Source organism: Primulina tabacum, chromosome 5, assembly GCF_025594145.1.
Source record: "Primulina tabacum isolate GXHZ01 chromosome 5, ASM2559414v2, whole genome shotgun sequence".
Lineage (NCBI taxonomy): Eukaryota > Viridiplantae > Streptophyta > Magnoliopsida > Lamiales > Gesneriaceae > Primulina > Primulina tabacum.
This window is the reverse complement of record NC_134554.1, coordinates 2,131,511-2,157,869: the sequence shown is the minus strand read 5'-3', so window position 1 is coordinate 2,157,869 and position 26,359 is coordinate 2,131,511. Positions and strand designations below refer to the sequence as shown.

Genomic DNA, 26,359 nt, shown 5'->3' with positions numbered 1-26,359 from the left:
AATCTGATAATTTTTTAAATTTATCTCATATGATATGATGTCGATCATCCTGTGTAAAAAATATATAAAATCAAATGCTGTATTTTCAGTAAAAAGCCAAAATCTGTTATTAGATACGCCTTCAGCTGCCACTCCCTTTACTCTCCTCAACCGTCATCTTTCAAAGAGTAAAAGGTTCTTCCTTTTCTGATCACTGCTATTGTGTAAGTTTAATTTTCTTGAAGAGCCATTTGAACTCCGAATTCGCTAAATTTTTGTGCTATTTTTTATTTATTTCTTTTATTTTAATCTGAACTTCTTTCTTTGCTTTAAAAAAAAAACTCCGAATTTGTGCTACTTTTGATCGGTTTCTTTTATTTTACTCTAAAATTCTTTCTTTGGTTTTTTTTTTCGTTCCTTCCGAATCATATATTTATATTTAACTGGTTATTTGTAGATGAAAACTCTGAATTTGTGCTATTTTTGATCGGTTTCTTTTATTTTACTCTAAAATTCTTTCTTTGGTTTTTTTTTCGTTCCTTCCGAATCATATATTTATATTTAACTGGTTATTTGTAGATGGGTTGCTGGAATTTAGCTGAAGGGTTTTCTAGTGTCTGTTTATTTGTCTCTATTTTTTTCACCGTTAATCTCGAAGAGTTGTACACTACTTAATTTTTTTTTTTATGAAACTTATTTTTCTTCATTATATGTTGAATTTAAGAATGTGAATTCTAAAACTTTGATCAGTAAAATTCGGGTGGAATGGCAAAGGGTTCATTCAGGGAAGAGCATGACCTCGGTTTGTGCTTTAATTTAGTCTCTTCAACTTTGTAATTGAATTTCCCATTCTTTTATTGCATAATTAATTTCCAACTCAATTATTTTTCAGCGAAAAGACGTGCTGAAGCTGCTAGAATCAGGGAGAAATACCCAGATAGAATTCCGGTGCGAATTTAGTCAAATTTTTCGAAATGTGGATAATTATAATTTCGGTTGCTTGCTTGTTTGGAACTTTGGATCAAAATTTTTATCCGTGGTTATGTTATAGTTCTCCACTAATCTGAGCATGTTTTGAACCTTAATCAAGGTTTCAAATCTATAGGACTGAGTTCTAAGCTTCAAGGGTGAAGGGTTTTCCTCGGTCAATATATTTTCGGGTTTCCTTGGCTTCGAGGCATATGAAAAGATAAATTTACCGTCGATATACTATCAAATGATTGGTGAACTGATAAGTCGATCATTAACATTGCATAAGTGTTGGAAACAAATTTGTATTGGTGAAGTGTATCTGCAGTCAATATTTGGAATCAAGACTAAAATATAATTCAATCGATGAGGATTCCTCCGCAGGGGTGGGGACTGTTCAAGTTGTATTTTTACATGGGTGAAGTGTACCTTGGTTTATTATAAATTTGAAACATCGTAGGTTCTGATATCTTACATATGGTGATGTTTCAAAATTTTTGGAGTTTGTTTTCAAGATTCTGAAAAATCCAGCGCCATTAAACGACCTACGAAGCTGCAGAATTTTAAATATTTCATCCATGACTTGTGTTTTTATGATGTAGGTAATTGTTGAGAAGGCAGAAAACAGTAGTATCCCCAATATTGACAAGAAAAAGTTAGTATCGGCTCTACCTTTTGCAATTACAACTTAAATATGATGCTGTTTTTTACTCGGGTTTCTCGACTTAAAACGGTGATGAGTTGTACCTGGAGTTGTTGGAAATAAAATAGTTCACCTAAAAGGAGAACCCTGTTGAGTAGTAAAATGGCTTCGTTTTACCCAATCATGTTTGCCTTCCCCCCAAAATTGCTGTCGTTTTGTTTTGCCCCCTATGCGAACTTCCTGACTTCTTCGATGAGCTTATAGATGTGTGTTTTGGAAGGCACTAGGATTGATGTAATTCATGACATTATCAATCAACCATCCATTTTATTTTTGGTAGCTCATTATTCATTTGTATTTGTCTGACTTCTAGTTTCATGCAAGGATAGAACTTGATGGGCTTAGTGAATATATTGTGCATACCAATTAATTCATTTCCTCTAGTTTCCTGATTCTCTAGTTCATTTCAAACTTGTAAACCTGTTTTGCTTAGAATTTAGACAATTACAGGTATCTAGTGCCGGTTGACTTAACTGTTGGACAGTTTGTCTATGTGATACGCAAGAGGATCAAACTGAGTGCCGAAAAAGCAATTTTCATATTTATGGACAATGTGTTGCCGCCAACAGGTAGTGCTTTATTTAAAATACACACATATTCGTATACACACGCACACATTTGGCTGTTGGCAATTGCAATTTGACATGAATGGTTGTGATTGCTCAAGTCCATTACTGGTATCATGCTGCTTGCTTTTTTCTTGTTCAGGCGCTCTAATGTCGACTGTGTATGAGGCAAAGCAGGATGAAGATGGTTTCCTTTATGTAACCTACAGCGGAGAGAACACATTTGGGAACCCGATTCTACCATAGCTGCACTTGATTACATCAGGCTTTGATTTCTTTTACTATACCTGCTTCTATTATATATGTGGTGATAATCTTGTTCCCGTGCTTATCATATCTAGTGAGGATATTTGGGTAAATTACGTATATATATAGTTTCCAAGTCTCGAAGACCATGAACGATGACTGTCTTTCCTAATATTCTTAATATGGATATGCTATGCTGTTCTCTCTTTCTTAATTGATGCGTGTGCTTTCACACACAAAAATTGTTTTAATTCTCGACAAGGGACTATTGGACTTCCCACTGCTATGTGATAGGAAGGCCCCTTGCCTTATTTTAAACACGTCTGGTACCTGATATTAATTCATCGTTGAAAGCACATGAAAGAAACGTTTGTGTTCGACCTACCTTCGGGCATTGCCCTAACTGTATATCTAAGGACACTCACATTTATTCTTACATGTGAGGTTCATTATTTTTTACGTGGACCTCATAAGTGAGGACGAAATAATAGGCTGAAAAAGATGACCATAATAATTTGTAGGTCCTAACGATGGGGACCAAAAAATAGTCACTTCTTTGGTTTGAAACATGTTAATTGTAAATGGAGTCGCATTGTTTTGTCCGGGGCGGTAGGAAGTATTTTAGGTATTGAAAACTCCAAAAACCGTAGAAAGTGGAAACAGTTTCACCTTACAAATAGAGGATTATACAATATATCGTACTGAATATTCTTATCGCTCTCAAAAACTTAGAAAATGAAAAAATTGAATTAACATAGACTAGTAAAAATAAAACTCCAGCGTATCAATCCATCAATCCCGTCGCTACGACCACTCTAAGGATCAATCTTAAGTTTGTGAAATGACCAAAGATCGTAGAGATGGAAGAGATCTTGGTTTGACGAAGAACGATCAAGTTCAAAACACCGCTAGGTGAAGGGAACCTAGTAACAGACGGTGTTGTTTTCCGTGGAAACAAACAAGGTTGCACTGTCATTAATTAAAGAGGTAACAGATGCAATTCTCAACTCCTGCTGCAGTTGACAAACAAATGGCTTTACAAAGTCAATGAATTGTGAAGTCCTGATCCCCCAACTTAAGATCAATTTCCCCACCTCCCAACCAGAAGGAATTTGGTTCGAGCTTCACAATTGCTTCATCCAAAATCACCCGACCATATTTCAGTCAGTTCACCCCACATTAGGTACAGTAAAACATGATATTGTTTAGAGACATGCATACTATTATAATCACATCAAAGCAATAATTGATAATTCCCAGGTTCATGAGTATAAATTTAGCCACAAAATTCAAGGAACAGTAAATGGTACCATAAACAGTAAACTTGCAATGTTCAGCAATATATATAAACGTCATTTGTCTAAGTACGATTATTACATCAAAAGGTTATAGATACACACAAATCATTTAATTATGTTCAACCACATAAAGAAAGTTGATATCACAGCACAGACACCAAAGTGACATGATTAATGCGGTCACAAAATCCATTAACCACGTTAAAGCAAAATTGACCACTTTCACATGCTTGTCAAAAATGTTGAATTCCATTCAAGAAGAACAAAAATGCTACTTACCGGTATATCGGTTTTCATGCCAACGCAGGTCACTCCGTTGCGTTCATAACCAGTCAACATTGAGGATGTTGCTTCTGGAGCAAGCCTCACTGCAAAAGTTTGAATATTATCATATTTCAAAAAATGATCGGTAAAATAACCTCAAGACCTTTTTTTTGGTGCATACAACTTTGAAGTGGTCAAATCAGAAAAAATAGACATACGCATCTATATGTCATGTCGCAGCTCAACTAGATTTTGATATCTTCGCAATAAAAACTAATTTCTAGGGGCACATAAATGAACGAGATATTGCATGAGCTTGTAGATGATCTAGAATAGGTCAAGCAAAATTATTTCCCAAGCTTTATGTAATCTACTCACAATATCTCAAGACAGCTCTTAAGAATTTTTCCTCAGCAATTAGGCCTATTTGTTTTCTCTGCCAGTCATCCCGTTTAGGTGTAACTTACCTCATACAACTACATATCGTTTAAAAACAAGTATTACTAGCAAGAATCGAGGGGTAAAACATAGGCCAATCAATTCAGATAAGTCTCAACGGTTAAAATCGATTTCTTGACATGAGATGAGTTCCACAAAGTTGACAATGAAGACAAATTCATATTTTTTGGCTGTGTGAATGATGCCGGGCAGAAAATGAGGATAAAAGAAAATAATCTCACAATAAAGCAGAAAATGAAACTAATGCATTGACATTATATGAACTCCACAAACCTCTACAAAAACATAACTTTCATGGACAGTTATCAAAGCATACGCACAGATACAAGACTAACACACAATTTTTTGCCATAAAATCTCTATGCCACACCATTTTCTCCTCCCATTCCACACACACAAAAAAGAAAAAAAGTGAATCCAAACGTGCAATGACATAGCAATTTGAAACACCATCAATTCAAACGCTGCAACTTGTTAACTTACTATTGATTTTCTTTTTTGATATCTTGCCATCGTTGAGTGTGTACAAAAAGTTCTTGACAGTCTCAGCATTAAATCGAGCAGTATACTGCAACACATGAGATTATGTGAAACACAAATGAGCCATAAATCACGAGTTTTGTTGTTCATAACATGCGATTGATCTCATAAGAAATCAAGTACACTAAATAACTTTTGTCACCTGAACAACGACCACATAATACTTGGAATAATTCCGATCACTACAATCAGTAACATTTGAAGGGGCTTGAGTATTTACCTGTTCAACACAAAGCTAAATAAATGTTACTTCACGTATCTGTTTTATTTTAAAAAAATAAACAAAGGGAATGCACGAAAAGCAAGTACCAAAACAATGCTCTTGCAAAGATGATGAATGGAGGCGGCAGAGAGGACATCTCGGCGGGCTTCGAGATGCCAGGAGTAGTAATCAGAGGGGACGCGTTTGAATTCGAAGTCTCAAACCCCGTTGGCGCAGAGTATGGTGGAGGCGGCCTTCGGTGGTGACACCGGCAGCGGCATTGGCAGCGCCAGAGGGGCCGGTGGCTGGGGAGAGTGAGAGAGATCGGGAGAAGTGTTGGGGCAAATGAGAGCGTTCGAGGTCCGATATCCGGTGGAGGATCTGGGTTTGGATACTCTCTAGCTCCGCCAGAGCCTCCATTCAGGTCAACGGCCGAGTTTACTGTTTTGTGCAAAATAATAAAATTAATGATTCTGCTGTCAACGAAAGTTACAGTGTAGATGAGTCTGTGTTGTTTTACAGCAAAAAAAAGTATAGAAATTTATGGTAGAAAGCAACAAAAGAATGTATTTGGAATGCTTCATTTCATTATTCATTGCAATACTCTTTATATAGAGTTAAAACAAACAAAACAGAAACCCAAAATATCTTCCTAATATCAATTCAAAATAATTCAAAAGATTATTTCCTAAAGACTTGGTCAATTGACCAATTATTTAGCAAAAAACGTAACACTAAGGCATATTTCCAACACTCCTCCTTGCCTTAGTAGCTGCATAGACCTAATTTGTTTCTCAACATTTCAAATCTAGCTTTTGGTAGAGCTTTGGTTAAAATATCTGCAACTTGATCTTCATTCTTGCAATAACACAATTTGACTTCATCATTCTTTTGTACTTCTCTTAAATGAAACAACTTGATCTTGAAGTGCTTGGTTTTGCCATGAAAAACAGGATCTTTTGAAATTGCAATTGCAGCTTGGTTATCTACATGAATCTGTGTTGCTTCATTTTGTTCCATGTGTAAGTCTGCAAGTATTTTTCTTATCCAAATTCCTTGATTTATTGCAGCATTGGCTGCTACATATTCTGCCTCTGCTGTACTTTGAGCTATCACATCTTGCTTCCTTGAACACCACGAAAAAAAACCTGATCCAAAGCTGAAACAAAAACCTGTTGTACTTCTCATATCAACAAGAGAAACTGCCCAATCACTATCAGAAAAACCATGAAGCTTAAAAAACTGACAGTAAGAATATTTGATGCCATAATTTGTTGTGCCCTTGATATATCTTACAATCCTTTTGGCAGCTTGAAAATGCACTTCACTAGCACAATTCATGAACCTCGAAAGTAAGCTTACAGCAAACATTATTTCTGACCTAGTGGCTGTAAGATACATCAAGCAACCAATCAAGCTTCTATATTTGCTTTCATCAACTCTTTCTGCTCCATCATCTTTGCTAAATTTTTCCTTCTCATTCATTGGTGTGCTGGTGCTTTTGCAATCTTCCATGTGAAATTTTTTGAGTATTTCCCTTGCATACTTCTTTTGATTTATGAAGACTCCATCATGATCTTGCTTCACCTCCATACCCAAAAAATAGGACATTAGACCAAGATCTGTCATCTCGAATACTTTGAGCATTTCAACTTTAAGTTCTTTGATTACTTCCTCGTTGTTTCCTGTAACAAGAAGATCATCAACATAAATAGAAACTATAATTAAGTCAGCATTTGTCCCTTTTACATATAATGTAGCTTCACTTGGACTTTTAACAAATCCAAGACTTTGAAGATGTTCATTAATCCTATTGTACCAGGCCCTGGGGGCCTGCTTAAGACCATATAAGGCCTTTTTTAACAAGTAGACCTTCTCCTCCTGTCCCTTGACTTGGAATCCTTCAGGTTGCTCTACGTAAATCTCCTCTTGAAGATAACCATTTAAAAATGCAGATTTTACATCCAACTGATAAATCTTCCATCTTTTTTGTGCAGCCAAAGCAAGCAACATTCTAATTGTATCTAAGCGTGCCACTGGTGCAAAAGTTTCTGAGAAATCTACTCCAAACACTTGACTATATCCCTTGACCACAAGTCTGACTTTGTATTTATTCACAGAACCATCTGGATTAAGTTTGGTCCTGTAGACCCATTTGACTCCAATGATCTTTCTGTGTTGAGGTTTATCCACCAACTCCCACGTGTCATTTTTTTCAATCATTTTGAGCTCCTCTTTCATTGCTTCAATCCACTTTGTCATCCTTCTCTGCTTCTTTATATTCTGCAGGCTCAAAAATAGCAAAACATTACTTCGTTCATAAATATCAGATAAGGATCTTGTACCTCGAGCTGGAACATCATCTATGTCATCATCAAAATACTGTGATGGTTCTTCCAATGGCTTCTTCACAGACTCCTCCCAGTTCCATTGTTTATCCTCCATAAATTTGACATCTCTGCTCACAAGAATTTTTTCATTTTGTGGTTGGAAAATTCTATAAGCCTTTGAAGAATCACTGTATCCAATAAAAACTCCTGGTTCAGCCTTTTTATCAAGTTTGTCTCTTTTTACCTGTGGCACATAAGAAAAACAAAGACTACCAAAAATCTTTAGATTCTGTAACTTTGGCTTATAACCAAACCAAGCTTCAAATGGAGTTTTTTCTTGCAAAACTCTTGTAGGCAGCCTATTCAGCAAAAAAACAGCAGTGTTTGCAGCTTCTGCCCACAACCTTTTTGGCAATTCCTTCTCATGCAGCAAACACCTTGTCATTTCCATTATACTTCGATTTTTTCTCTCACTTACACCATTCTGTTGTGGGGTGTAAGGAGTTGTGAGTTGGTGTTCAATGCCATCTTCCTCGCAGAACTTTTCAAATATGTTATTTGTATATTCTTTCCCATTATCGGACCTTATTTTCTGCATCCTGCAACCACTTTGATTTTCCACAAATGCTTTATATTTCCAAAATATACTAGCAACTTCAGATTTGATTTTTAGGAAGTAAATCCAGCAAAATCTGGTATGATCATCAATAAATATAATGTAATACTTACTACCATTTAAAGATGGCATTTTAAGAGGTCCTCCAACATCTGTGTGTACAAGTTGCAGCTTGTGTGTTGATTTCCATGTTATTTGAGGAAATGGTTTTCTAGCTTGCTTGCCATATTGACATGACACACAATCAGATAGCTTGTCTTCCAGCAAAGGAACACCTTTCACCAAGTTATGTTTCTGCATATATAGAAGTCCATCGTGGTGGAAATGTCCAAGCCTTTTGTGCCATAATTCTGCATTGCTTTCTGTAATTGAAAATGCTATTTGCTCCTCCTCCAAGAGATTTAAAGCAAAGCTTTTTGCTTTCATTTTCACCTTGAACACATCTCTACCTTTTGCATCTTTGATCAAACATCATTTGTCTTCAAATATAACTTTGAAGCCTTTTTCGATTAACTGGCCAACACTAAGCAAATTTTGATCAATATTAGGCACATATAGAACATCAGTAATGAATTTCAAACCTGTTAGACTTTCTATAGCCACAGTTCATTTCCCTTTGACTGGAAGAAATTCACCATTTCCAATTTTTACTTTGGAAGTAATTGTTTTATCAAGCTCTTTGAAGAGCTCTCGGTCACTAGTCATGTGATTTGTGCAACCACTGTCGATCAACCAGGAATCGTTAGAATAGCTACTTGATGAGAAGCATGTTGCAACAAAGAGTTGCTCCTCTTCATGTTGCTCAGTAGAAGCCTTTGCCTCTTCAGATTGTTGGGACTTGCAAACCCTCTCCATGTGTCCCATAATACCACATTTTCTGCACTTGACATCAGGCCTCCACCAACACCTCCTTTGAGGATGGTTTGTTTTTTTTGGAATATGGGCATGTTGGATAGGTCCAATCTTTGTTTTTGCCATCTTTACCTCCTCCTAAACTTTCTGCCTTTGCTTGAAGAGCACCCTCCATTAATTCTTCTCTTCTCATCATTCTCCTTTGCTCTTGAGCTTGTAATGCATTCACCAATTCTACCAAGGAAATGCTTGACAGATCTTTAGATTCTTCTAACGAAGAAATTTTGGACTCGTATTTTTCAGGCAGAGATACGAGAATTTTTTGCACAATTCGTTCATCAGAAAAGTCCTTACCAAGCAGCCTCACCTTATTTACTATACCCAGCAACTTGTTGGAGTATTCTTTGATGGTTTCTGTCTCCTTCATTTTCAGCATTTCAAACTCCCTGATTAGATTGAGTACTTGCATATTTTTGGTTCTTTCATTTCCTTGGTACTCCTTTTTGAGGTAATCCCAAATATTCTTTGCTGACTCCAAGCTCATTATTCTTGTAAAGATAGTGCTCGAAATAGCAGAAAATAGGCAGGCTTTAGCTTTGGACTTCTTAGTCTTCCTCTCTTTGTGGATCTTAAGCTGAGTCATCGTAGGATTTTCTGGCAGTGGTTGTACATCATAGTCTTCCTCTATAGCTTCCCAAAGATCTAATGCTTCCAGATATGTTGTCATCTTAATAGCCCAGACTTGATAGTTATCGCCATCAAAAATTGGTGGTGCTATATGAGAGAAACTTGTTTCGGTTTCCATTCTTGAATCTGGGTTATGTGTTTGGATTCACTCCACTCAAAAGGTCCCTCAAGAAGAGAGCTCTGATACCATTTTGTTGTTTTACAGCAAAAAAAAGAGTATAGAAGTTTATGGTAGAAAGCAACAAAAGAATGTATTTGGAATGCTTCATTTTATTATTCATTGCAATACTCTTTGTATAGAGTTAAAACAAACAAAACAGAAACCGAAAATATCTTCCTAATATCAATTCAAAATAATTCAAAAGATTATTTCCTAAAGACTTGGTCAATTGACCAATTATTTAGCAAAAAACGTAACTAAGGCATATTTCCAACAGTCTGTTATACCGAGTTTACTCGGTATGGTTTTCCTTCACAAAAATCGAATATAGTAAGTATGAAATTGGAATTATATTCTGTCACATTGTTAAATTTCTGTCATTTGGTTGAAATTATTTCACTCACAAATCACAAAAAATACAACCATGAATATGGAGGTTGTAAAGTGCGCAACTTTCTTGATCACGATACTTTTTTGTACATCTATACAGATTCACAAAATCAAGAATGAACAAAATAAAACGAAGAAACAACTTGTTGAAGTTTCTATATATCTCTAATCCTCTACATTTTCGTTATGGATTTTCAGGGTTGTGGGTGAAACACAGCCTGGTTTCGTGGAAGTGTAAAACTATGTTGTTCTTGGTGTTGATTTGGGCTGTCGGGTGTGGCGATCATGGCGTCTCCATGGGCCTCCATCCCCATATATTGTTGCACAACAAGCACCGAATATGTGGCTGCAAAGTCAGATGAAGCCAATAGATCTCCAATGGCACCAAGTTCGGGGCACTCGCTCCAGTCCGTAAGTCCAGCTGTCACCGAGGATGCCATGCCCTGTCCTCTACCTACTATAAACAAATCATGGATCGTGTCTATTGATCTTATCGCTGCTACGGTTTCTTCTCCGTGATTCACCACTTTCTCAGTGTAGGCCACTGAGGAATCATTCGTAGTTCTTGCCCGGAACTCGTTTATATAGTCCTCGTCTAGCTGTTTTTCTCTATCGTTATCGGTCACCACCGTCAAGATTTGGCGGCCACTTTGATTAGGTCGGCGTTCCTGAGTTGATTCCATTGTGCTCTCTCCAGGAAGGAAACGCATTATGGTAAGACTGATCCTGGGATGTTCACACATCCTCCATGCATATGCTAATGCTTCTCGGTCATCTGCTCCACCGAAGAATAGTACTGCTACATGGTGGCCTACTTGATTTGCAGCCAATCTTGTTGATCCATTGAGCCCTCTGTCCACAAGGATTCCAACCGAGCAAGGGTCATTGGCTAATACATTTTGGTTAATTGTTTGAAATGCTGGATTGGTTGCTTCCATTCCTCCATCCACTGTTTGTTGCTTATGGAAAGGAACTATGATTAAGGCGACTCTCTTGTCCTCTGAGACGCTGCAAATGTCTTCGTGCATGGTTGAGTAAGGGGATATGGCGGTGAGGGTGTTGACGGAGATGAAACCGGCCTGTTGCTCAAAGTTTTCAAATGCGTTGATGATGTGATCAGATTGAGCTTGCGTACGGTTGAGGGCTGGGTGTCCTGATTTTCTAGTGTTGTGCACTATAAGCATGGCTGACGCACGGCCCGTGAGCTCGACAAGGTGCAGAACGTATACTCCAATGGGGGATTTCTTGGTAGGATGAGAAGCTTCAAGGAGGTTGATGACTGTTGGTACATTTCTTGGAGAGTGAACGCACACGAGGACACGAAACTCACCATCCCGTTTCGTTCTCTGAATAGTTCTCCTTTTGTAGGGTATGAATTTCCTAGCCGGCCTGTAGATCTTGATGACGATTGGTGCGATTATAGAAGTCATAACCACTGCTGCAACTACCATGACAGCAAAAGACTGATCATCCAAGACCTGCATTATGGTAAAAACATCACAGAAATCATCAAGTATTTTTACGTAAAATTTGAGCTAATCATATGATGATATTAGCTGCCGATCTCATACCTTTTGGTCTTTGCCGACGTTAAGAACTATAATCTCTACAAGCCCTTTTGTGTTCATCAGAAAACCTAGAGTAAGCCCTTCGTAGAAAGGCATCTTGTAATAAAGAGAGACGAGAAGCGTTCCGCGATTTTACCGGCGCATGCAAGAACAATTATAAGGGCTAAAATGGCCCATGTTTTCACTCCCGTTATCAAAGTAATATCCGTTTTGAGACCGCTAATGGCGAAGAAAAAGAGGCAGCAGCAGCCCCGAGACGAAGTCTTCAAGCTTTTCTATGAGGGTTACACCAAGAGGTCCATTGGGTACCACTAAGCCAAAAACAAAAGCTCCAAAAACAGAATGTGTTCCAATAGCATCTGTGATGAAGCCGGATATCATAACCCCGGTGAGTATGAGGCAGATGTAGAATTCACTGATGGATTCTCCTTCGGGGGTCCTTCGTATCAACCATGAAATGAGCGGACGTATCACATAAATACAGAAAACAATGAAGGCGACGCTTGACAGTATCACCCAAACTGAAGCCAAAGACATTGCCTCATTCTCAGCCATGGCAATGGCAAATGCTAAGAGAATCCATGCAAACATGTCATTAATCAGAGCCGCAGACATGGCTATTCTTCCAATGTCCGTGTTGAGAAGTTTAAGCTCTGCTAATATACGTGCAAGCACAGGGAAAGCGGTGACAGAAAGCGAAACTCCAAGGAAGAGCACGAAAGTGCTCATCTTTAGGATATGTGTGTCTGAATGCAGAATCGTAGCGAAAGAAAGCCCAACAAGAAACGGTAAAACCATGCCCGCAACTGCAATGAATAAAGCTTTTTTGCCACTCCGCCGAATCACAGCAATGTCCATTTCTACTCCAACAAGAAAAAGGAAATAGAGAAGGCCTACATTTGCCGTAGTTTCAAGAACCATCACACTCCTTAAAGGAAAAATCGTGTTTGCGAATCGGGTGCTTTGTCCTAGTAGAGATGGACCCAATATCACACCTCCCTGCGGCAATTCGAAATACAACGATATAATACTGTTAGAAATAGAAGATATCAAGTCCCCTAGTCCTAGTCTTACTATCTGCACTTTACTTCATATGGCAAATTATTCCTATAATATACGTTTCTTTTTTCACATTTCATTGTACTGTGGAACTCTTATTAGGAGTTCGTTACGCACATTGGCAATTAATCAGTCGATTTTCAATTCAACAAAAATAACCATTCACATCAATGAAATCGAGTAAACTTGAGGCAAATGACAAAGGATAAAATAGCTAGACTTACAAGAATCTCTGAAATGACACGAGGCTGGCGAAACGGTTTCAAGGCGAAAACAAGAATACGAGTTACAACTACGACGAGCGCCAACTGCAATATGAAGAGTGGCAAAGAATAATCCAAAGGGTGATCGCCTTGCCAAATCCCGTTGGTGGTTATCATGGTCGGAGCATAGCATACTATCGTATCCTCCGTTTTGTTGGCGGGGTTCGCCACCGGATATTCCGACGACATTCTCCCAAATTTGTATTAAAAAAAATGCACCCTCCTCCTCCACCTCCTCTTCTGGCCCGGCCTTATATGATATACATATAGCGATCTAACCTTGTATGAATATATATATATACGCGTGTTCGTCACCGAAAACGAATACTTGCTAGATATTTATTTCACGTTAATGTATTGTCTGAACTAGTGCATCATCACTCCATGAAGATGAAGATTTTAGATTAATAAAAGAAGAAAAATGAAACAGAAACTGAAGGAACATCATTAAGCTGCATGCATCTTTTGGTGTTGATGTGGCTTGAAAAATGTTAGGTTCATTTGGGTGGTGGACCGATTAATGAGGGTACTATTTCTCGTGCGGTCAATACTTTTGTTGACAAAATTAATTTAGGATTATGCTTCTTGCAATCAGAGACGTAATCAGAAATTATTTTGATCATGTGCTAAATGACACAGATGGGAACAAACCTGACCTTTGAGCCAACGAAGGTTGTGGGGGAACAACAGTCTTTGCGTGAAATTTCCAACGAGACTAGCAGCTTTCATATTCTTGTTTCCACGGCTGAAAAAACCCTCAAGAATGGGCTAAAAATTGGGCTAACATTTTTTAATAAATTAAAAATATAAGGCTAAATTTTTTTTTAAAAAACAAGCACAATCAATATTACTAATTAAGCCCAAAATTGTAGTCTTGGCTGGAGTCCACCCCGGCCTTTGGGTTGGCTCCGTCACTGCTTGCAATGTACCATAACGATTTTCAAGTTAGTATTCGGCTAAAAATACGCCCACATACGCTTGCGATTCGATGCGCTTTCAGCGTTCTTAATATTTGAGGAAAACGAATATGATTTTTAAATCAGCATTTTTTGTGCATAATAACCTTTTAAAAAATAAAATATACTTTGTTCATTTGTCATTTTCAAATACTGTTATGAATTAAGTTAATGAAAACTTAATCATATTCTTCCAATATATTTTTGGGTCAAATAGGGATTGGATATCAACAAGTTGAGTTCACAAAGACCCGAGACTAAAAACTAAAATAATGATTAAAAAATGTTAAATCTATATTTTATAAAAGTAAAATTTAAAGTATATTTATCATTTGGATAAATATACTTTAAATTTTATGTATAACTCAACCGATCAAACTAAGTGTTTTTTTTTTTATGTATAATTTTTATTGGATTCATACCATATAAAAATCTATTTCCTCATTATGGCTTATGACCCAATTTAATAATTTGGCCTGGCCCAAGCCCAATCCGATCATCCCGTTTTCCGCAAGCCGAAATACCTGGACGGATGCTCGGAGGTTTCCGGACCACGCGGAGGTGTTGGGAGTATTTGAAAGATTTCGCGGATGAGTTTCTCGAAAAATCAAACCAATTTACGTGTTCTGATTCGGACATACCTTTTGGTTGGTTGTTTGACTTATTTCTATCGTAACAAAAGGCTCTAATAATAAGAACCAAAATTATAATTATCCACCGAAGCCTGGATTTTCGGGAAATTTTTTGCGAAAAGACAGACAGACGCTCAAAGCTCAACGAAAGAGCCTCAAGTTAGAGGCTAACCTACTCAGATTTCAAACGTAAGATCTCCACATGTTTCAGAGCAAATTTTGACTATTTCTAGTTAAGAGAGGATAAAATTATTTCCAAAATCACACATTTTGGTGTCCAGAATGTGCTTTTTATTGCAACCCCCGGCATATAAATCATAGAACACTTTATTTGAGAAAGCAATTCCAAACCATTAATGCAGAATTCTATAAACTTCGGCAATGTTTGGTTTGAAAGATTAGGTGAGTTTATGGTTTTTTAACCCACCTAAGTCCATGTTTGTTAGAATTTTTATTTAACCAAGTCGATCTCTCTTATGAATGATTAGGTTATATAAATGTGATAAAATAATAATTCCTCATCCAGATTATTTATCACACTCTTAATTCATCTTATTTTTCCAATTTTACCCTTCTACTAAATCCAAACTCATCACCACTTCCGCCTACCGACCGCCGACTGACCACCCTCCGCCGGCTATCACACCGCCGGCCAACGGCCACCGCAAAAGTGGAAGGACAATTTTGTTAATTCATCAAAAATTATTAATTATCACATTATTAACAATCATACCAAACATAATATTATTTTATCATTATATATTATATTTCTACTTCAATCATTCTTTTTATCATTTTTCTCTTAATTATTTAATAATTTTATCCTCCAACCAAACATAGCCTTGAGACATTGCTATCAAAAATACATAGCTCATCCAAAAAAGTTTTTCACAGTAGCGAAAGAAAATTCCTTATAATTAACCAACAGTTTTAGAATGACAAATTAAAGAAACTACCAAAAACCTAAAACACGTGACATAAGCATTAGTCACATAAATGGAAATAACTTCCAAGACATACTAAAAAGTTAACATGTATCATTGGAAGATGGATCTACTGCTCCTCTCGAATTTCTATGCATCATCTTGTTGCGCCGTTATTTTGACGAGGGATTCGAGGAAATATTGAACCTGCATGTAGTTTCAAGTGCTTGCCATCAAAATTTTGATCCATAATGACGCTCGGATATTAATTTTACGAGGGAACAAAGAGACAAATTTAGCATATTTCATGAGACAACATACTTTTTTGGTATGAGATTTGGACATAAGATCAGATGATTTTTTCGATTACCTAAACTTACGAGAATTGTTTAGTCAAGATACTGATCTAAAATCTCACCTCTGAAGTGTCTCTCAGAGAGAAGAAAGCGTTGCTTTCTTTGGGGACAACAGACACAAGAATCCCGTATCCTCGATATTCCTTCCTCAGTACCTAAGAAGCCAATCACAGAATTAAATTGGTCTCGAATCTGATCAATTTTAAACGTCAAATATGGAATATCCTCAAAACCATTGTCTGTTTACGGAGTTACCTTGAAAGCATCTTCATCGGTTCTGTCATCTCCGATATATATTGGAAGCACGTCTCTATGACTACTAAATCCTGTAAGAATTTTGTAAAGTAAATTTACAATCTTTTATCAATTTCGTTATATCTCACTTTGAAGTGTTGCCGATGCGCGTGTTACCGACCTAACGATTTCAGAAGAAATTCGACTGCTTTTCCCTTATCCCACTCGATCACCGGACGAACCTCTAATACCTATCAAAGCAGAGAAGAAAAATTAAAATTAAAAAATGAAAAAAAAAAACATGCCAAGAGAATTTCTCTTTAGAAACAAAGAATCAGTGAAGGGGTGGTGAATCAAGGGGGGCCAAGTTAACGAATTTTGCAGGTAAGATTTACATTTCAAAAAATTGTAGAAGATTACGACATAAAATACCTTCCGTCCATGTGTTAGTCTTAATCGAGGATGTTCCTTCAAAACGTCATGAACATACTGTGCAATTACTGGCCAACTCTGCAAGGTCAAACACAAGACAAAACATTTTAATACGAGACAAGTCTAACAATTCGCAGACTGATAAAATTCTATAACATTAAGAAAGTGGTTCAAACCAATGCTTACATTTTCATCTACGTTACGATAATGTACAGAGACACAAAATTTATGGTTCTCCACTTTTGAACCTTTAATGTCTTTAGTAATCTCAACAAGGGTAGTAAAAACCTGGAAAATAGACAGGTGAAAAATGGTCGGAATATTGATATTTTTTAATATCACATTGTTAATCAGACAAAGCACAAATATACCTCATTGATCATGGGTAAAAATTCACTAGCGGGCTGGAATAGATTTACCTCCTTGCCCTGTAGAACGTGTAAATCAAGATGTATAGGTAGTCTGTCATAGAACGAGGGGAAAACGAGAAGTGAGTTGGAGTGAGGGCTATCATATTCAAACCTCCATATCAACACCCTTGACACAGTTTAAATCGTCTCCAGACACTGTGTCTTTGGCTGGGAACATGATGTCCATGCCATGACTACCGGCATAGTAGAGTTCTGTAAGTCCTACTAATTCATAAACCTGAAAAAATATTTGAATTAGGGTCATTTCTTGAATCAATAGCTGCACTAGTATGAAACATATATAGGACTAAAAATTATCAACTGCTAGTACATAGTAATTTCTGAATAACCTTATCGCGGCTTCTTCCACTGATGATGGCTGTGGGAAAATGATTTCCGACATTTTTTACCGCAAGACGCATCTGAAAATATGATTGTTTTAATTGATATAAGAAAATAAACAGAAATTCATTAAGATAACGTTTCAAAGCAGATAACTTCTTACTTCGGCAGACATAAAAGCTTGATCAGGGTCGTCCACAATGGGGGAAAGAGTTCCATCATAGTCCAAGAATAGCACTAATTTCCTATTCCTAGCAACATCCATTATTAGTTGGAAGGAGTTGAGAGCCGATGGATATCTAATCTGCCAGAAGAAAAGGACGGGTTAAACTGCAACAATAAAGTTTCCGAAACGATAAATAATCGCTACATAATTAAATTTTAGAAGAATAAGAAACAAAACCATCCAAGACAGATAAGCAATATCAGGTTCATCTGATAAACTGTTGAAATCCTTGACAGCCTTTTTGCGAGGAGGGGATGAAGCTATCATTGCATCGAGCCAGCCGTTGGATTGAACATCATCTAGCTTTCCGGGCTTTTTTCTTGCAACTGCAGAGATACTAGATGAGAATGATGGCAAGAGACTGGAAGGGATCCCCAGCCTTGATTTGTTTACTGGTGTAGGATCCGCAAGAACAGGAGACGCTTTTGACGACTGCAAATCCATCAGATTTCTATATACTTCCAAATGGAGTTGGCACAAAATGAGTTCTGATTACTCTTTTATCCTATTGTTTTATCAATGAAAAACCACCTCTTCAATGTCTTTTTGTCACTGATGCAAGGCGAGTGGGAGGAGAAGTCCATATAGGAGTTAAAGCAACAACACGTTTAAACGAGGAAGACAGTCATTTTTCTTAAAGAACTTATACAAGATTGGTGTAACGTGGCTGGAACACCTTTTCCTGAAATCTGAACCGCTGCTACTTATCAGTGATATTTCCGAATAAAAATGGAACCAATTAACACAAAACTGACCGCAAAGCACAAGCAATCGAAAACACAAACAACATATAAAACTTGACGACGTACTATCATGCTAATTAAGATTTTCTTTTAGATCAATAAATTTTTTAGATTCAGACAAGTTGTGGAAAGTATTTAAGGCAGATGATCTTCCCCAAAAGAGCGTGTACATCACATTTCACCCTGAATCTATAAATTTTAACCATATCTTACTCGTTTCAAATTCGAAAGAACAAATGTGAACAATATATTTATAGAAAGAACCAAAAACCATATATAGAATAGTAAAATGGATGATACATACAAGTTTCTGTCGAAAGCTAGCTAACGTTAAGCCAAAGAGACTAAAAAAACAAAGAATTTGGATTGGAAAAGTAGTGAAATATATGCTTGCAGAAAATATTCAAAAAGTTTTGTGCTTGCTACTGATCGCTGCAAGCTCATAATGCGTTTTTGAGTTTTGCTAAGTCTCCCTTAATTTATAGACAAGAAAAGCATTTTATGAGATAATATGTTTACGTAACCTTAACGAACAAAACAAAGTTTGCCGAGCCCGAAAGTAGTTGAAAGAAAATGTAAGAGCAAACTTCACACATGATACAAGAAATGCTTGCATCAGTACCTCCTTGGTCACAAAAATGACGGAATAGGCTTGACTATAATACTGCTTACATTATGTCCTTATTAATTTTCTATCAACGTTCAAAATTTTCTAACAAAAGAACAAAGGAAACGTAAGTGAAAGAAACTCTTATTTTCCTGAGAGATTCTTATCACGGTTTTTTTAGTCTGATCACAATAATGATAAAAAAAATTGCCATTTTGCTTCTCAGAGTATTTAATATTTAAGAGGTGGAAGTTGGAACCTTCCAAAACATGTGATAACAAACACAATTTTAGGAAGAGAGAGTATACATATGTATGCCTTCACTTTCTCCTTAGACGGCATAATAGAAATCCCTTTGTCAATAACATGAATCATTTTAACCGTTTTCATTAATGTGCATTTCTTACAAACTTGCATAAGATACCACAAAAGGATAAAATTTTCAGTAACTCCGGCGATCTGTAAATCGACTTCCAGAATATTAAATGACTTTGGCGGAGCAAATATCAAATCTAATATATGTGATTTAATTATCTAAAATATTTTTGTCCACATTATTTCCCCTAAGCTAATATGAACCTCTTCCCATGTATGATTTTATGTTTCTATAAAAGCCAATCACCGTGAAATAAAAAATTTCCATGACTATGCACAGTGATGGTTCTCACTCCTTTTTCCACATTCATATGTTAGAGAAAAACATTAAGAGCCTATGACGACGAAACTTCGAACATATAGGAAAAACAAACGAAGAAAATTTAAATACAGCTAAAGTTTGATCAAATTCAATACAGATTAATAAATAGCAAAAAATTAACAGTCCACGTCATATGCCACCCACCCCAGGCATAAAAAATTATTAAGAAAGAAAGGAAGAAACCCAAATTAAACATGTTCCTTCAAGAAAAATCCAGGCACATTGGACACATCGAAACGGCGATTTAAATCGCAAAGAGCACAGAGAAATATATATTGGATGCCAAAGACAAACTAATCAAATAACTCGATTAATCGATCTTTTTTTCTCGTGGGGAACCACGGAAAAAGAGAATGAAAATGACACATAATCAAATATGTTTCCAATACCAAACCAAGAAAAACTGATTAAGACATCTAATCAGATAATTAACCGACAAAATATGTATAAGAACCAAACAGTGGCTCTTGAAAAGTAGCTTTTCAAGACCAGGTTTTCGATTCTGCAAATGATCCAATGGGCCCGGAGTACACAGCCTCACGCAGAAAGGCAGTAAAATAATCGGCGAAACCAGATCGATTCAACCATTCTGGTGAAAACCCAGAAAAAAAAAAGCGAATTTGACCAATTTATGATGCATGATTCAACATGAAACAAATCCAAACGGGACAAAAGCAGATCCCATTGGAACGTTTATCACATATAGGACTCCATTTTTTTTCTTTTCGTTAATGACTGAATCCAAGGAAACCCATGCCGAAACTGCATAAATAAAAGATCAAAAAAACTCACACCCGAAAATACCCCGAAAAAATATCACAACAGCTTATTCTAAACCTAAAGAGACGCCAAAAATCGAAAGATTCCATCAGAAAAAGAAAAGAAAAATGAAGAAAAAGAGAGAGAGGAGAAAATGTTGTACCTGTGAAAGAAAAACAAGGGCTGGCTGGCTGGCCTTGAAGAAACCCTAGAAACTGTTAAGAAAAATTAATATTGCAACAGAAAACTGAAAGAGCAACGGAGAGGGAGAGAAGGGAAATATGAAAGGGGGAAAGGCGAAGAATTTATAGAATTGGATGGCCGAGAAAAAAGACGTGCAAAACAAGGCAACACCTTCCTTCCGGTCCTTGAGTTGGGAAACAATTCAATAAACTATTCTTGATTTATAATTATTTCCCGTGATAACAATGTTTCCTTTATTTTTTATTACATAAAATATATTATATTCACCCTTTCAAAACAAAAATTATATTTATATTCCCACTACTTTTCCTACAATATAATATTCACCTTGCCAAAATTTTCAATTTCCAACCATTCCAAAATCATTTTTTCAAAATTTCTTTATTATGGATGGCTTAAAATATTATGCGAACTATACAACTTTATTTTATACTATAAATTTTTTAAAAATAAAAATTACAATAAATTTTTTTAAATTTGTAACAAACATATAATTACTATATCTCATGTTTGTGTCCTATATATATATATATATACACACACACACATATATCTGTGTGTGTGTGCTCTCACCTATATTTTTTTACTTTGGTTTTTGAGGGTGATAGTTTTTTTATTTGAAAGGGAAATTTTTTTTTTTAAACAAAACAAAATTTGCAAAATCTTAAATACCACTAAAAATAGTTAATAAGATGTTAACTTTTTTAAGCTCTCGGATATTACGTTCTGCTCCAATATAATTGCATCGTAATTAAGAACTGAAATAAAACTTTTTATTTACGTAAAACAACAATAATAAAAATAAATTTTAAAAAAATCTTTGTTGGAACCCTTTTTTTTTAATCAAGAAAAGGCCAATTAGAATACTTTACACACAATCCCAAGAGTATTGTACCAGAAACTCAGAGACAGCAGGAATACAATGCAGAGTCAAAATCATATATTTGCTACTTTTGGACATAGAAATACACAAAATCAATTAGAAGATTTTTCCCCAATGTTTATGTATGTAAAGCCGTAGATTAAAATCTAACACTCTTTCCTCTAAAAATAAAGGATGTCATTATCATCAAATCAAGACACTTTTAACTTTTCGTGAATGTTTCAAGAACCAAAGGAAATGAGGACTTTTCAAACTTTCATTATTCAAATAACTCTCGCACCCATTGGAGATTGTCACTCACACAAGTAATCTAGAATTAAGTACTCGTTCAATTAGTCAAACTTTATTATTACCATCTTTTTTTTTTGTAACGGGAAAGTCGCAGCCGTTACTCGTAGATCATTATTATCACATATGTTTTTGCGTTCTTTATGAACTAAACTCTTTATTGGAAAATCATATACGTAATTGGACATGGAATTCTATACCTTGTTATTTATTGTTCGTTTAATTTGGTTCAAAATTTGACTCGTCTCAAAGAGTTATAATACAATTGACTGCCAAACTTTGGGTATTATTTGTTGAATTATCGAGACAAATTTGAACCAAACGCGCCATAAAATGTATTATGATAATCATTTTAATATTTATGCATATTTTCATAACAACAAGTTGATAATTAATTTACAAATTTACGCTCTCCGAGGTATTTGGTATCAACATCAAACAACAAGACTATGAATTAAATTGGTAAGCTCGAAGTTAGCTCACAGCCTCACTCGTATATTGTAACATGTTCAATCGCGTGAGGATGTTAACAAGACGAATTTATGTTGATAATTTTATCTCATGGTTCAACGAGAGTTTGATGAAGTTACAAAAGTGATGTTGATATATATAAAAACAAAATAAAATAAATTTACGTGAATAAAATTTAAACACATAATTTTAAAAAATATAATAAAAAATAACACATGTCATTTAAATAAAAAAAACACAAATAATTAAAAAAATACATAATTAATTATTATTCACCACCGTTAATTTATATTTTTTAATTTTTTCATTTTTATATATTAATGATCATCGTCGGTCAGATTAATGTTTTATTTTATTTATAAAAAAAAATAAAAAAAGTGGGTGAGCACGTCACCGCGCAGAAGAAATCCGCATGAGGCGCGCCTGGATTATCACACGAGGAGTTATGCTTTCCTCGCCCATTGGATATGGCCTGAAACTCAAGTACAATGTATGACACGTGCTAAGAACTGACGTGGAGTCAATAAAAATATATATATATATATTTCTTTGTTTACTGTTTCCCCACGTTGGGAAAAATATATTATAATTTTGAATTCCTGATTAGTTATTTTCCCCTTAATAACTAAATTGTCTTACTCATCGACCTCCCAATTTTTATAACCTTTTGTTTTCAGTTTTCACCTACTTTAGAAAATTAAATAATTATTTATCTTAAATGTGAGAAACTTAATATTCAAATTCAATTTTTATTTATATAAAATTTTGAAAATAAAATGATATTAGAAAAATTATATAGAAAAAATGAAGAGAAATCATGTATTGTTGGGAAGTTATATATTTAAAATATGTTATTATTATGTTCACTCATTAAAATGATCAAAGTGAGCTTTTAAGAGGTTCATGCATTAATAAATAATAATAATACTATGATGTTAGTGAATCACTCATGAAATCAACGAAGTCAAAAATTTTATTATCTTTATTTATTATCCATTAATATTATTTAATAACAATAAATTTAATATAATAAAATAATCGAATTTGTTATGTACAAAAAAAAAAAAATTCCTCAGAACAATACCCATTAAATTTTTTGAGCTTTTTCGGGAAAAAAAATACTTGTAAAAGTTCAAATCTCTGTTAACTTATAGGCAAGAGCATGGTCCTAAGTCACAGTTTCCTACCTTAGTCGGCCACCAAATTATTATAATATGCTCTAAAGTAGTTCGAGATCTTCTTTTCATTCATCTTGACAGAAGGCGAAATTTTCAACCCGGGTTTTTTTTAGTTGAAAGTATGCTTCCAAAATATGTATCCAAACCTTTAATTTATACCAAAAACATCAAATTTGAGAGTTCCTCGGGTTAGAGACTTCCACTTTATCTCTTACCGGCCTCGTAGATTTTATTCATAAAGATAGTGTCTTCATCCATTCAATGCATGACACATGTGCTAAATAATGGATGAATGACCATGATTTATTTACTCAACACGTGTTATACATAAGGCGGATAAAAATATTATCTATGTGAGTGATTTGAACAAAACAACCCTTATCAAATATCAAATTTGTTGCGTTTACAATTTTCAATGCAGCCACCTGGGATACATGTATATATATTGTCACGTTCGGTTGGACAATACGACGACGTTGACATGCGAGACAGACATTGCGTTACTTATGTGAGTTGGGGGTGAGTAATCAAGGATCAAGATCTTCTGCTGTGGGTTCTCCACAGCAGAGGGTGCAATACACTTTAAAAAAAATATTTTTTTAAAAAATTGATATTTTTATATTTTAAATATTTCAAAATCAAAATTATATTTTATATTTTAAAATATGTGATTAATAATTTAATTTAAAGTTACAATTTTATTTTGGTTATAAATATATATTGTGGGGGTAAAATGACGTCTCTCTTATTACTTTTTCTTTTATAATTTTTTCAACTCTTTTTTTAAAAATATGTTAATAAAAATTTAATTTTTTTGTTACAAATATGTGACTCCGAACGAACAAGAAAAAACGAATATATAATAAAATTTTAACTTCTAAAAAAAATAAAATTGAATGTACTGTCGTTATTAATTTTTTTTTGACGAATATATGTGATTCCGAACGAACAAGACTAAATGAATATTTTTGTTACAAATGTGTGATTAATAAAATTTTAACTTCTAAATAAAAATTAACAAGATAAAAAAAGGAGAAATAGTTTTTTTTAAATATAATATACAAAAAAATTAAATGTACCATCGTTTTTTCTTGTTTGTTCGGAATCACATATTTGTAACCAAAAAATTAAATTTTTATTAACATTTTTTTAAAAAAAAAGAGTTGAAAAATTAAAAGAAAAAGTAATAAGAGAGACGTTATTTTACCCCCACAATATATATTTATAACCAAAAATAAAATTGCAACTTTAAATTAGATTATTAATCACATATTTTAATATAAAAAATTATAATTTTGATTTTGAAATAATAAAAATATAAAAATATCAATTTTTTTTAAAAATAATTTTTTTTAAGAGTGCATAGCACCCTCTGCTGTGGAGAAAACACAGCAGAGGATCTTGATCCGAGTAATCAATTACCCACATTTAGAAAATAATAATAATAATAATAATTGGAACATAGAAAGAAGGATAATATACATAAAAGCTATTATAAACTTAAACTTCAAATATCAGCAACTCAAAATATGATAAAATGTATTTCCTGAGATTGAATCATTGGGAACGATTCATGTGGTCAGATTCCAACGATTTTTTCCTTTTCAAATCGCGATGATGAAGTATATTTGAATCTGAAAACGAGAAAAAACTAGTATTTGTATCGTTTATTTGTATGCATTTTCACGCTTGTTGGTTGGTGTTTTATTATCTAGTTTGGTAACTTATCTATTTCTCAAGATTGAAGTACTCATCCGTTTCTAATCTGCCCTGAGAATTATGTTTAGTATATTCTGTATTTGGATGATGGGTTCAAGTTGGATGTGTCAATGGAAAAATCATGTCTGGTTTGTTGTTTCTATGCGCTAATTAAGTTCGAAGATGATTTGCAATAACAGACTTGTATAAAAAGGTTTTTAAAAGAATAGATTTTGTGACATGAAAATATATGGAGCGTAAATGTGAAATAAAGCCTAATTTTTAAGGGAAAAAAAAATAAAATCATATTTACATGTAATGCAACACATTGCACCACAAGTTTTTTGGATGTCTATTTATTTTTAAAAGAATTTGTATAAGTCTTCATTGCAAATCATGCTACAATCTTTAGTGCCAAAAATCCAACAAGACCTTTGCAAGAATAGGCATTGTACAAATATTTTCTTTAATAAACATTATTTCACCTTTACACATAATACATCACATTGCACCACATGTTTGTTCGATCATGATGTCTATTTTTTAAAAATAAATTGTACATGCATTTTATTGCAAATAATCCAAATTGAATTTGGAGGAATATTGTGATGCCAGGCTAAGAGGGCGGTGAGTTATTGTTGATGGCGTGGGATTGCACGGAGATAAAGATTAACTTTTGATAGGTTTCTAGGTGAAAGAAACATGAATGAACTAATCTCACACAAAAATGACAGATTTTAAGAGTGTGCAATTGTAAGATTGTACATTTTAGGAGTACTTAAAGAATTAGATTTATTATATCAATAATGTGTATTTTTTTGAGTGTGCTTGAGTTGAGTCAATTTTCATATAGATACATCCAAAAAGTTCTATAACATAATTATGCCGGAAAAACATGATATTTCTTGACATAAACAAGCTGAAATTAGGGGTGATCAAATTTTTTTTATTAACCGCTTGAACCGAATTGCACCGCACCGTTTTTCATAATATTTTATAAAAAACAAGATTAAAAATATTAATCATAAACCGCACCACATACGTGATTCGGTTATTTTTTTGCCAAGATCAGCACCAAACCGCATCGCCTAAACTGCTTGCCATAATATTAGGCCTAGAATTATAATAATTTGTAAACAACATATTCAAATAAAGAAGTTATCATTCAT

General features: G+C 34.7%; 3 protein-coding genes and 2 long non-coding RNA genes across 10 annotated transcripts; 3 read left to right on the top strand and 2 right to left on the bottom strand.

Annotated features, from left to right (window-relative positions):
• Nucleotides 1-89: 89 nt before the first annotated feature.
• LOC142545386 (autophagy-related protein 8f-like) lies at nt 90-2,677 on the top strand. 3 transcript variants are annotated; one of them, XM_075652556.1, is made up of 6 exons: nt 90-203; nt 704-781; nt 872-927; nt 1,551-1,603; nt 2,102-2,220; nt 2,360-2,677. In XM_075652556.1, the coding sequence occupies exons 2-6, from the start codon at nt 745-747 to the stop codon at nt 2,461-2,463; spliced, it is 369 nt and encodes a 122-aa protein (XP_075508671.1). In that variant the 5' UTR covers nt 90-203; nt 704-744; the 3' UTR covers nt 2,464-2,677. The 3 variants fall into 3 exon arrangements, with proteins under 3 accessions (XP_075508671.1, XP_075508670.1, XP_075508673.1); XM_075652555.1 differs by having other exon boundaries at nt 96-203; nt 730-781; XM_075652558.1 differs by having other exon boundaries at nt 122-174; nt 730-781.
• Nucleotides 2,678-3,606: 929 nt separating this feature from the next.
• On the top strand, nt 3,607-4,759 carry LOC142545388 (uncharacterized). Its single transcript, XR_012820263.1, has 2 exons — nt 3,607-4,042; nt 4,105-4,759. It is a non-coding gene; the product is annotated as an uncharacterized LOC142545388 (long non-coding RNA).
• A 757-nt stretch (nt 4,760-5,516) lies between these two features.
• Nucleotides 5,517-10,920, top strand: LOC142545387 (uncharacterized). The gene is made up of 2 exons (XR_012820262.1): nt 5,517-5,650; nt 10,460-10,920. It is a non-coding gene; the product is annotated as an uncharacterized LOC142545387 (long non-coding RNA).
• On the bottom strand, nt 10,153-13,561 carry LOC142545385 (cation/H(+) antiporter 15-like). Its single transcript, XM_075652554.1, is given in 5 exon segments — nt 10,153-11,739; nt 11,833-11,957; nt 11,960-12,062; nt 12,064-12,828; nt 13,113-13,561. Coding segments are annotated over 5 exon segments (2,505 nt in total). The 5' UTR covers nt 13,341-13,561; the 3' UTR covers nt 10,153-10,455.
• Nucleotides 13,562-15,593: 2,032 nt separating this feature from the next.
• LOC142545384 (putative trehalose-phosphate phosphatase F) lies at nt 15,594-20,824 on the bottom strand. Of its 4 annotated transcripts, none has more exons than XM_075652549.1 (12): nt 20,632-20,824; nt 17,840-18,351; nt 17,600-17,740; nt 17,445-17,516; nt 17,207-17,332; nt 17,056-17,112; nt 16,871-16,972; nt 16,685-16,762; nt 16,434-16,503; nt 16,274-16,344; nt 16,081-16,173; nt 15,594-15,869 (listed from the first exon to the last, which is right to left on the bottom strand). In XM_075652549.1, exons 2-12 carry the CDS (start codon nt 18,104-18,106, stop codon nt 15,813-15,815), a joined length of 1,134 nt encoding a protein of 377 aa, XP_075508664.1. In that variant the 5' UTR covers nt 18,107-18,351; nt 20,632-20,824; the 3' UTR covers nt 15,594-15,812. The 4 variants fall into 4 exon arrangements, with proteins under 4 accessions (XP_075508664.1, XP_075508665.1, XP_075508668.1 ...); XM_075652550.1 differs by having other exon boundaries at nt 17,840-18,344; nt 20,632-20,821; XM_075652553.1 differs by having other exon boundaries at nt 17,840-18,362; nt 20,647-20,821.
• Nucleotides 20,825-26,359: the final 5,535 nt, after the last annotated feature.